Source organism: Rattus norvegicus, chromosome 4, assembly GCF_021556685.1.
Source record: "Rattus norvegicus strain SHRSP/BbbUtx chromosome 4, alternate assembly SHRSP_T2T, whole genome shotgun sequence".
Classification (NCBI taxonomy): domain Eukaryota; kingdom Metazoa; phylum Chordata; class Mammalia; order Rodentia; family Muridae; genus Rattus; species Rattus norvegicus.
Genome location: NC_141537.1, coordinates 106,311,904 through 106,324,586, shown reverse-complemented (window position 1 = coordinate 106,324,586; position 12,683 = coordinate 106,311,904). Strand labels below are relative to the sequence as shown.

General features: G+C 41.9%; 1 protein-coding gene across 1 annotated transcript in view; it reads left to right on the top strand.

Moving 5' to 3' along the window:
- Nucleotides 1-12,683, top strand: part of Dnah6 (dynein, axonemal, heavy chain 6) — a 213,022-nt gene that overhangs the window by 108,926 nt on the left and 91,413 nt on the right. Inside the window, 5 exon segments of the mRNA NM_001419792.1 lie at nucleotides 2,326-2,508; nucleotides 3,275-3,418; nucleotides 6,411-6,632; nucleotides 7,573-7,720; nucleotides 9,917-10,074. Coding sequence (NP_001406721.1) covers nucleotides 2,326-2,508; nucleotides 3,275-3,418; nucleotides 6,411-6,632; nucleotides 7,573-7,720; nucleotides 9,917-10,074 — 855 coding nt within the window.

The following is a 12,683-nucleotide window of genomic DNA, read 5'->3' as shown; positions in this document are numbered from 1 at the left end:
CAGTGCATGGGTCTTTTTTAAACACATAAAGTCATGTGTCCACCATTACTGTGTTTCACTTCCCTGTCAGAAAGCTCCTCGATGCTCTGCTGCTTCATGTTTCCATCCCTTTACCTTTACCTAGTGTTTTGCCTGCACATATGTCTGGGTAGCACATGCAGGTCTGGTGTCCACAGAGGTCAGAAGAGTTGTCAGGTTCCCCAGAACTGGAATTATGGGTGGCTGTGAACCACCATGTAGGTTCTGAGAATGGAGCCTAGGTCTTCTTCAAGAGCAAATAGTGCTCTTCACTCCTGAGCCTTCTCTCCAACTTTCAGAAGCTTTTGATTTCAATGAGGACTAACATCAAATTTTTCACATATGGTATTAACATTGTATCTAGAACCCCATGTTCAAACCCAAAGTTGTCTCGGTTTCTCTTATATTATTTCTATACATTTTGTTTTGAGTTTTATATCGAAGTCAGTGACTCATTTCGAGTTCATCTGTGTAAAGGGTCTAAGGTCAGTGTCTCTATTCATTTGGTTTTATGTTATTTTTAATTTTGTTTTATTTTTTTCATGTTGTAGATATTCAGTTGTGCCAGTATATATTGCTGAAAATTAGACTCTAAAAACAATTTTTATAACTTCAAAGGTAGTATATATTTTCAAATTACCTTTACTCTTTCCTAAATCTTGGAGTAGGGTAGTATCTTTATCACTTTCCGATTACTGTGAGGAGACATGACCAAGGCAACTTCTAGAAGAAACAGTTTGCAGGGGAGTTCCTTACCATCTCAGAGGGCGAGCCCATGACCATCATGGTGGAAAGCATGGCAGTGGGCAGGCAGGCATGGTGATGGAGCTTATATCCCAGACTACAGGCATGAGGCAGAGAGGGAGAAAGACAAGGAAAGTATGTGGGCTTCTGAAACCTCCAAGCCCATCCCCAGTGACACACCTCCTCCCACAAGGTCATGTCTCTATCGCTTCCTCCAACTAGGAACCACATACGGAAACCCAGGAGTCTGTTGGCGACGTTCTCATTCAAACCACCACAAATGGAAGCAATTCTCCAGATTTGCTATCTTCACCGTCCCTTTGCCTATTCTTGGACTTTTTTGTCTCTTCATACAAACTTAAAATTGGTTTGATGTTATCTACAAAGAAACTTTCTGGAACTTTGATTGAGACTGTGTAGAGCTAATTTATAGATGAAATTTAGTGGAGTTGACCTCTTGATTTTATTTACTCCTTATATTTATGAACATGGTATACCGCACTATTTAGGGTTTTTGTTTTCTTTGTCAGAACATTATCACATTTCTCCTAAAGATATAGCACATGTTTTGGTTGATTTATGGTTATTGATTCTTGTTAATATAATAGAATTGTGTTGTACAGATTCTGATTATTCATGACAATATATAAAGAAGTAGTTGTCTTCCTTACATTATTTATTAATGTGTGACCTACAGTGACCTTAAACTTTTCTATGTAATTGCTTCTTAGTTCTAGTCTTATTTTGTCAGTTTAGAGAGACATTATACATAGATAATCTTAACATCTTTGAATCTAGTTTTATTTTTTTACTTTTCCCTTTCCTTTAAAAAGTGTTTGTTTAGGTCTAGGGGTTTTGGAGTGGTTTGGTATTTTCTGTATATATGTATGTAAGTAGGTATGTATTTATGTGTGTGAATATGTGTGTGTGTGTGCGCACGCGTGCACACATGCACTTGTGCAGCCAGAGGGAGACATCAGATGCCCTGGAGCTAGAGTTATAGGCAGTTATAAGTCTCTCAACATGCTAGAACCAAACTCTTGTCCTCCTCAAAAGAGGCATGTGCTTCTAACCCCTGGCCCATCCCCCATTCTGACCTGTAAATCTTTAGTTTTATTGTCCTATCACAGTAGCTTGAATGTCCAACACTATACTGAACAATAAGGGTTGAACTCACTTTTTTATCCCTTCTGCCTTGCTGAGATGATGAAATGTTGCCTTCTCTGCTTGCCCTCTTTCATCGTTCTTAGCTGCTGAAGATTATGAGCAAACTGGAGTGGATGCACTGGTACTTTTTAAGAATTAGTTATAAAATGAAATCTCTGAACTCATTGGCAAACCAAGAAGTACAGGGGCTTCTCCACTGCCTGGCATGCCCCTGCGCATCCCTGCCAAGCGGTGGGTTTCCACGGACTTCGTTTTAGGCTGTGTGGTGCTGAAATCCTTTGCTCTAAAAGCTACTGAATACACTAGATACATGGATTTTAAAAATTCTAAATTTAATTGTATGTTCTACCTTCAGTAAGAATTTACTAGAACATTATTCATTTGTTTCGTTTTCAGCTGAGTGAAGAAATCCGAGAATATTTATTGAATCTTTTCAATCGTTATGTCGATGATGGGTTACGTTTTGTAAACAAAAAGTGCACCCAAGCTATCCCACAGGTGGACATCAGCAAAGTGACCACACTCTGCTGCCTACTGGAGTCTTTGCTGCTCAGCAAAGATGGAAATATCTTGTCACTGGTATGAAGCTTCATTTTGCTTTTAAATTGTTTGTGTGTGTGTGTGTGTGTGTGTGTGTGTGTGTGTGTGTGTGTATGTGTGTGTGTGTTGCTGTGTAAATGCTATAGTGTACATGTGAAGATCAGAGGACAACTTTTGGTAATTAGTTCTCTTCCTACCAAGAGTTCAGAGATCAAGATCAGTTTGTTATTCCTAAGTTCTCTCACCCATTGAACCCTCGCATCAGCCCTGCACAAAGGCTTCTTATTAGTCTAAAGCTACAAAAACGCCATTGTTCTATGAGATTCTTTGCCAATAAAAATAAATTTTCTGAAATTTGACCATTTGATTTTTAATTTAATTTAATTTTAATTTAATTTGCAAGACTAATGACTTCAATTAGACTCAAAGCTAGAAGGGACACCAGAGAACCTGTGGCTTATCCTTCGACTGAACCTCTACTAGCCCTGTGGTCTACAACATATTCTAGGATGGGGTCTGCTCCGTCTGTTCAGAGTCACTTGTGCAGGTATAAGGTGAGCCAGGCTGTACTGCCGAGGGTCAGCCTTGGGCTGTGTTTCCTACTCACGCCAGTCCCTCGTTTTTCATCATTTTCCGTCAAATAAGGAAGCACCGCTTTGCGAATCACCAAATAAAACACTCTCTGTGCCCAGTTAAACTCATAAGTCTAAAGAAGCAGAGGTCCCAGACTTCACAGTTCAGGGGTTCAGGGGTCGCCTTCCACCGGGAAGCAAGAGGTTTACACTGTTTCTCTTTATACTTTCAGGAACAAATGAAGCTGAACACTGTAGTGTGCCAGACTTTTGTGTTCTGTTATTTGTGGTCTTTGGGTGGAAACTTAACTGAAAATCACTGGGATTCTTTTGATACGTTTATTAGAACACAATTTGATGATAATCCTGATGCCAGGGTAAGGAACGAATGGAGGTGACATCACCACTTTAAGTCCTTAAAATGTCCAAGTACAACTTTAAGATCTTTATGTTTTGTAAACAGAAGAGTAATGCTCGTGCCATTAAACAAACACTCCAGAAAAATGTAGTTATAAGCTCAAAGATTTGAATGAATAGAATAAAAGGAAATACATGAACAGGAAAAGCAACAAGTTTACGATCTTATTCATTTTGAGGATTTTTAAAAGTTACTCTCCTCTTTCAGTCACTGATAATATCTACCGCATTAAAAATAAAAATCAAACAAGCAATCTTTTGGTGTGCTTTCCGAGATATTTAATGTTAATAAGGTAAATAGTCTGCACCTCAATGACTACTGAGTCCTAATTAGCAGGCATATTTCCACAGTTGAACAGAATTGACTTGGGAACTACGTTTTATGCATCCCGACCTTGAGCAAATGTGTTATAGCAACTAGAATCCACACCATCACAGAAAGACTTGTAAATATGGAAAAAAGATTTAAATCTACCTGGTGTTATTAGACTGAGACTGGAAATACCGGTACCTGTGGGTTTTCAAAATATTAATGTATATGGATACAATTGTATGAAAATTGATATCCATAAAATTGTCCTCAGAGAAACTGGTGCCAGTGCTCCCCACAAAACTCCAAAGTCTGTGGATGCTCAAGTTCCTTCTATCAAATGGGACATTGTTGGCAAACACCTTACACATGTCCTCCTGCATACTCTAATTTCCCACACACGTCCTCCCGCACACTCTAACCATCACTAAGTACTTGTAGTACCCAATATAATGCAGCACATCCAGCACAAACACGTTTGTGAGCTGCTCGTTACGAGTGCTTATTTCATTGATTGACTTTCATTTCTGATCTTTGTCTTTGGTTCTTTTCCAGACTCTGAGTCGCCTTGGTAAATTTTTTCACCCATGTTGTCAAAATTCTCATCCATTTTGCTAATTTTCTCACTCATAGTGGTGATTTTAATCTAGGAACTGAAATAATTTCCTTGATTTACTTCCCCTGTTCAAATCCTCCTTGAAATTCAATAATTGTTTTAAATGTAGGTTGTGGAATTCTTTTTTTTTTTCAAGGTAGGGTCTCACTATGTAGCCCTGGCCTTGAATTCACCGTGTAGACCAGGCTGGCCTAAAACTCACAGGGATCCACCTGCTTCCACCTCCAGGAGATGGGTTTAAAGGTATGTGCCACCTCCGGCCAATAGAGAACTCTTTTCATGTCATTTCTGTTACTCCATAATCTTCGCCTTCTACAAGATTTGTGTTGGTCATTTTGTATTTTGAGCTGTAATTTGCACATCTTTGGGTTGCAAAAAACCTTTTTTTCTTTTATCATCTTTTATTTTATTTTAAAGATTTTTTTTATTTATGTGCATGAGTGTTCTGCCTGAATATATGTATGCCCACCACATATGTGCAGTGCCCACAGAGGCTGAAAGAAGGAGATGGATACCTGGGAACTGGAGTTACAGTTCTTTGTGAGCCACTATGTGGGTGCTGGAAACTGAATCTGGATTCTCTACAAGAGCAGCCAGTGCTTAACTTCTGAGCTGTCTCTCCAGCCCTGGTCTGTTTTATTTTATATGGCTCTCTTTAGTGCCCAGTCTTCACTTGGACTCGGGAACCCTGCTACTATTTAAAGAGGAGAGTTAGGTAACAGTAACAGGGCTAATGATTTAACAACAAGTCTGACACTAAAATACGGTAAAAAGCAATACTGTCTTTCAATCTCACCCCCTAATGAGACACAGGACAAACAGGTGTTAGGATATTGTGATAGATGGGGTGTGAGGGTTATTGAAGCTAAAGAAAGTTACAATGAATAAGTAACGGGGGAAATCATAAGAAAATGGAGAAAGACAAAAACCACAAAATCCAATTAAGCAAAATAAAAATTAAAAAAAAGTAATTAAGAAGTCTGTTACAGGCCTAGGGAAAAAGCTCAGAGGTAGAGCACTTACCTAGAAGAGAGAGAAAAAGCAGGAAGGAAGGAAGGAAGGAAGGAAGGAAGGAAGGAAGGAGGGAGGGAGGGAGGGAGGGAGAAAAGGAGGAAAAGGGAGGGAGGGAAGGAGGGAGGGAAAGAAAGAGAAAATCAAAAAGGAAGGAAAGAAAATGAAAATTGAGAAAATGAAGACAAGTGAAGTTAAAGTTTTAAAACCTCCTGTCACTATTTCTTCCTAACCAGAAGCTCCCATCCCCTGGATTGTCTCATGAAGATGTGCTTGTGTCTTAAGTAAAAACAGATTAAGGAGTGTCTCTGCAGGATTCAAGTCAGTTAGACTGACCAGTCTCCCTTCCCTGTTGAGCAGGGGTGACAGGGGTCATCTCTTCTTGGAGTTTCTCAGCCAGCAGTGTGGCTACACTTTAGGCCTAGTACCCACCCTGCTGGGTACCATCTTCTTTCTGCACATGTCAGATTTAAATGTCCCAGATTCCAGGAGGCTTGGACTGGTGCCTTGAACAGGACTAATGATTTAACAACAGACCTAACACTAAAATATGGTAAAAAGCAATACTTGTATACGTAGGTACACACACACACACACACACACACACACACACACACACAAAATGAATAAAATAAATGTGTAAGTAAATAAATCTTCATCCCGAAACTCTTGCAAGCTAGAGACAGGTTCTCTGGGGCTTACTAGCACCAGCCTAGTTCCAGTTCAGTAAGACTCCATCTCAAATGAATAAAGCAGAGACTGATAGAGTAGAACACCCCAAAGTACCTGCCCCTGCACTCATCCACACCATGTGCAGGCGCGCGTGCGCGCGAATGCATCCCCACTGCAGTTAAATCAAAAAAGTAAACAATTAGCCTCTGATATTTGAACGAATTCTTCTTAAAAAGAAAAATCATGAAACTGAACTCTGTTCATGTACTCTGCGTTTGTTTTTGAGAATATATCAATTCCTGTGAGTCAATGCTACCCACTGACATTGGATTTTGTACTTCAGCTTCCCAGCTCTGGAGATCTGTGGAGCATTCATGTAGACTTTGACACCAAACGCCTGGACCCCTGGGAACGAATCATACCCACCTTCAAGTACAGCAGGGAGGTCCCGTTCTTTGAGATGCTTGTCCCAACAGCAGACACGGTGCGGTACGGCTATCTAATGGAAAAGCTGCTGGCGGTCAGGCACTCAGTGTTGTTTACTGGAACAACTGGAGTTGGCAAGGTAGGTGCATCAGAAGTGCTGCCAAATGGGGGCGCTGTGGAGTTAGGGTCCTCAGTGTCAGAAATAGCACATTATTGCCAGACTGGGGGAGGTTTCTGTTTCTTGTTTTTTCAGACTGTATCACTTTTTTCAGAAGAATTTAACTCTGCAGAATCCATACTGGGATTTTCCCAAAGTTTATCAGTTTCTAAAGGTATCCTCAGGTTGGTCTTATAGACCAAGCTTTGAGTTTAGGGGTGTTTGTGTACTTCTTCAGTTGCCGCATGTCGTCTGGACAGAAACTGCCCAGGAACAGCCACAACTTCAGAGTCATTTTAATTTGGGAAGGGTGTTGGGGGGAAGTGGAGAAGAAAATATTTAGAGGAAATCCTCACAAACCAGGATTCACTGTTTCCCTTCTATATCATCTCTAAGAAATATGGGCCACCGAGATGGCTCAGCAAGTAAAGAGGCTTGCAGCCAAGCTCGGCTCCATGAGTTCAGTCCTCAGGGCTCATAAGGTGGAAAGAGAAAACCAGTTTCTGTAAGTTGTCTTCTGACCTCCACACATGTGCGTCATGACACACAGGCATACACACACACACACACACACAGAGAGAGAGAGAGAGAGAGAGAGAGAGAGAGAGAGAGACAAATTTTTAAATTTTCAAGGAGAAAAAAATGTGGGTTTACCTTTAATCAGACTGGATGCTAACAGATAAATCTGGTGTGACACTAAGACTTTTTGCTGAGTTAGATCTCATTCAAATATTTTTTAATTCTGATGAGTGTACCTAGAAATCAATGTCCCCAGTGAAACAATAACAGTTTCTTATAGATCAATCACTGCTTCTTCTATACTGTGTGCTTCTTCTGTTCACGGTGCTGGGTGGTGACCAAGGCGACAGAAAAGCTATCACACTGAGTATGAAATCAATTAACATTCTTCTTTTGTTCAAAGTCTGTTATTGCAAAAGGATTGCTGAATAGGATTCAAGAATCAGCTGGCTATGTCCCTGTTTATCTAAATTTCTCTGCCCAAACCTCATCCGCAAGGACACAAGAGATCATTGAGTCAAAACTGGAACGAAAGAGAAAAAATATTTTAGGTGAGTGCCCTCGTCACGGTTTCGTTCCGTACACTCATTAAGCCAGTAAGTCGCATGCAAAGAGAGCAAGCTGAGGAAACCACCTTGCCTTGCAGCAGCCTGTTCTTGTGGCAAGCAGCCTGGTCCTCGGAGGGAAGCACTGATCTCCCCTATAGGTCCTAAGCATCACGCTGAGGGCCATGCCTCAACACTTTGTGCAGAGTCAAGGGGATTTTACTTACTAGCGGTCATTTTTCTCATCTAGATATCTCACTGTGCACTTACAAGCCTTTTATCTCTCCCACCACAATGTCAACTGCTCTTCTCATTGCTGTGACAATACCTGAGAAATGCAATATAAAGGAAGAATTTGTCTTGGCTCATGGCTTAAGTGGGAAGGCTGATCATAGCGGGGAAAGCATGGCGGCAGGAACAAGCAGGTCTGCACATCTGCTGTCAGGACTCGGATGAATGCTGATACTCACCTTGCATTCTCCTTTTTATTTAGTTTTTCTTTTTTATTCATTCTGGGATCCCATGGGATCGTGCCAGTCTCATTCAGGGTTAATCTTCCCTTCCCCACTGAACTTCTCTGGAAACATTCTCACAGACACACCTGGACTCCAAGCGGAGTCAAGGTGAAGACCAACCATGACATCCACCTTCAGCCCAGATCGTCTGCAGTCTCCGAGACTTCATGGCTCCTCTCCACCCACGACTCTCAAACCTCAATTGATTTCCATTTGTTTAAACTGACAAATGTCTTCATATCTGGCACATGGAGTTTCTGGGTTCAGTTGAAAGTAACATGAGGTTAGGTTTGTCTTTAGTTGGTGTTTCCAAACAAGTTTTAGCATCTCCTTCTCTTTCTCTTATTAGCTAGTTGTTTCATTGGTATCATTGTTTTTGCCATAAGTGTAATTTTCCTGTCACCTTTAGATATTTTAAATCTAAGCCAATGTAAAAACATCAACCCCAAGCCTAATTAAAAGTCAGTCCCTGTCTCTGTTGTAAGTCAGATTGTCAGCTCCAGTACTGACACGGAGGGTAGCATGGGCTGATTTTTACTAGCCCTTCTGTCCTGTAGAGGTCCTGATGTATAGGGGCAGGAGAAGATAGAATAGATTAATGTTTTGTCCCTCGCTGGCATTTAGATTGTCTCTGTGCACGGCCCCTGTTCCTCTGGCACTGCATTACTATCTATGATCTCTGGGAGGCAGGCTTGCAGGAGCAAGCTCTTGTGAGCATCCCTAAAAGGTAGCTCACTGGTCAGGTTTCGGCTGCCTGATGTTAATCTCTAGGTCCCAGAATTCACTTCTTCCCACCCTCCAACAGTTTAAGTTCTGCCTATGCACTGGGCTTCACTTAGCAGAGCCTGCAGTCCTCCAGGTGGGTACCTGACAGAGCTCAGCTGTTTTCCACATTGTCCACCATGTGCTGACCTCCATGTGCTAACAGAGAGGGATTACCCACTGCCTCACTGTCTCCCTTAGCTTCCCTTGCTCAGTCAAACACAGGGCAGCAGATGCCAGCCTGGTTTTTTTGTTTTGTTTTGTTTTGTTTTTTGGCATGAGCCAGGATCTTGTTGTATGGTGTCTCTGGGGCAGAAGATGCAGTGGAGCTCTGAATTAGCTTTGGTTGCCTTGGAATCCCCACCTAACATCCATCTGAACCGCAGGGCTATGACAGTTTTCTGGAAGCCAGAGTGGGGCAGCCACCTCCTGCGCTTTCTTCCTAGTGTCTGGGATTTTCCATTGATGGGACTGGAATGGTTTCAAATCTCAAAGCCTGTTTCCCTTGTGGAGGGAATGAGGTTTATTAATTGAAACCTTTGGTATCCTTCCACTTCTGTGGAAAGGTAACCCTCCTCCTCCTCAGGTACTCAGGCCACCCATCTGAGCAGGGTGGAGGGTGAGGCTGAGACCCAGCAAGGTCCAGACCCCACTGGAGAACTGGCATCATCAAGTGTTTCTGAGCGTAAGGGTGAGGGACCAGATGAGACGACAATGTGAAAGCCTTGGTCAGGTCTGTTTATCTCCCGGCAGAGTGTGGATGGGCAGATCCCTCATGACCCCTCCCCCAGTACCATTACACCAAGGACTAAGCTTCAACGTGAACTTTTGTGAGGACAAATCATTTTTAAGCCACAACAACAAAGGGTCTAATGTTTTCTAAGGACAAATTGTGATTCTTTTAAAATTCTTTCTCTCCCTCTAGGAGCACCAGGAAATAAACAAGTGGTGATTTTTGTTGATGATCTGAATATGCCCCGGCTGGATCGCTATGGCTCCCAACCACCGATTGAACTGCTTCGGCAGTATCAAGACTTTGGTGGATTCTATGATAGAAACAAACTCTTTTGGAAAGAAATACAGGTTAATTTTATATTTCACATTAATTGTTGTGTTCAAAGATGGGAGATTATTCCCATCATTGGAAAACCTACAAATACTACAGACTGGGTAGCTTCACCTCTTTTCTCATAATTCTAGAGGCTAGAAGTTCAAGATCAAGGGGTGAGCAGCATCCACTCCTCTAGGACTTCCCTCCTTGATTTGTAGATGGCCTTCTTCTCCTCATGTCCCCACATGGGGTTCTCACTCTGTTTTCTATTGTTAGTAACAGTTACACAAGGATGGGTAAGTCATAAAGAGATTTATTGTGGATTGTGGTTTTGATCCAAGGGCAAGAGACCACATGTGGTGCCAGATTTGCCTGGTTCATCATTGGGACAATCAAGTGATAGGTGACAATGGAAAGATGTAAACAAGCATCTCTTCAACCCAGATAGGGAACCAACGGTAGGCCAAAATCAAATCCATCAAAATCCAACCTAGGAAACCAATGAGTTTATTGGACTTAGTCACACTTATGGGTGTGAATAAAAGGTTACTTACAGGAACATGGCAGCTGCAACACTGGATATTGGTGGTACATACTTTTAATCACAACACTTGGAAGACAGAAACAAGTAGATATCTCTGCCAGGCCAGCCTGGTCTATACCATGAGTTCTAGAGCAGCCAGGGTCACAGAGTGAAACCCTGTCTTAGAAGGGGAAAAAAAGGAGCATATGTCTCCCAAAAGCCCAAAAGCCCCACCCCCAAACTGGGCATAGGTAACAACTCACAAAAACTGGACCAGGAGTTTGTTGTACAACTTGCAGACAAATCAAGTTCAGAGATTCTCCTCTCCTCGGCAGTCCTTACTACCTATATAATCTTGGGGAGCAGGAACCTTGTGAATCTAGTAAATTCCTGAGACTTCCTGGAACTTGTGAGTTGTTTATATCCTGATATGAGCAAGCTTCCTTTTACAACTTTTTAAGAAGCAGAGAGAAATGCTACCCAACAGTAAGGCTGGAGAAATATGAGGAGTACCACTCTGATGACCTGAGTTAGTCTTAATCACTTCCTAAAGTTACTATCTCAAAACAACATGGTTGGATTAAGCTTCTCTCCTCTACATGTCCCATAGCAGGGTTTAAGCCCAACATAAGTTATAGAGGAGACAAGCCATACTCAAACCACAAAAATTGGTTTTCTTCTTATTGAGTTACCATTTGTATTATATTAGGAGTCACCCTAAGGATATCATTTTACATAAATCAACTCTCAAAATTCCCTGTCTCCCAGAAGCAACCAGTTTTTATCACAAATTAGGACTTTGACACACTATTTCTGGATAAATTCAATCTATAAAGCATGTCGGTGTTTCTTTCCTGTAATTCAGTTCATTCCATCTGCATTGAGTTCTTGATAAGCTGTTTCAGGAGACAAGTGGCCAATGAGATAGTCCTTGCCTCCCAGGGAGCTCTGGAGAGGAGATAGATAGATAGATAGATAGATAGATAGATAGATAGATAGATAGATAGACAGACAGACAGATAGATAGATGATAGATAGATAGTAGATATATGTTTGTAGTCAAAGAGTAGGAAAAACAGAGATAAGTCAAGATTGAGATGGGGTTAAGTCTGAGAAAAGCCAGTGTTTGGGAGTCTAGACTATAAAGACAGAGCAGAGGGAGTGAACACTTTAGGCCTCATAAACGAGGAGTCCGAAACACCCTAGTCCTGTATAATGTGACTCTGGAACAGCAAGAGGAACAGAACTCACATCTCAGAGGGCTGTGGGTTTATCCTCTCAGTGATGGGGAATCTCCGAAGCAAGAGTTCTAGAAAGATCTACTTGGCTGTAGGAAAGGAATGGACTAGAGAGGAGGCAAGAACAGAAACTCTGCGGCCCTGAAGAGGAGAAAAGATAAGAGTCAGAACCTCATTGTGGTGACATGTACAACCTACAAGCCATCAGCAGGACTCAAGATGGGGACCCTGCATTGGCCACCTGCTCTGATTCTGTTCTCAAAGGGGGTGTGTCTGCAGTTAGTCATCTCGCCCATATAGTCAAATTGCACCAAGCACTGTTACATCATTTAACTCTCCCAGCATCCCTGCAAAGCAAACGGTGTTATTGGCTCAAGACAAATAGACACAGACCAAATGCTATAATTCCTTTTGACTGTATGGGCCACCCATTCTAAATACTTTTCTGCTTACTTATTTCTTTTCATTTCCACAGCCATTATTTGAAGCCAGGCGCTCGCTCTCTCTCTCTCTCTCTCTCTCTCTCTCTCTCTCTCTCTCTCTCTCTCTCTCTCTCTGACTCTGGAAGCCAAGATTCTATACCTTACATGGCTATCAGTCAGATTAAACTAACACATTTAACTGATCTCCAGACACACTGGGCCTGTTCCCTGACCTGCATACAGCATGAGTGGCCTTTTAATCTCTATTGCTTGTTTTTAAACACTTATTTTTAATCGTGTGCCTATTCTGGGGGATCACATGTCCTCATGGAGTCCAGAAGAAGGTGTCTGGTCCCCTGGAGCTACAGGAATTGTTACCTGACGGAGGTGCTGAGAGGGAAACAGTCTCCTGCAAGAGCAGAGTATGTTCTTAAACACTGAGCCATCTTGCCAGCCTC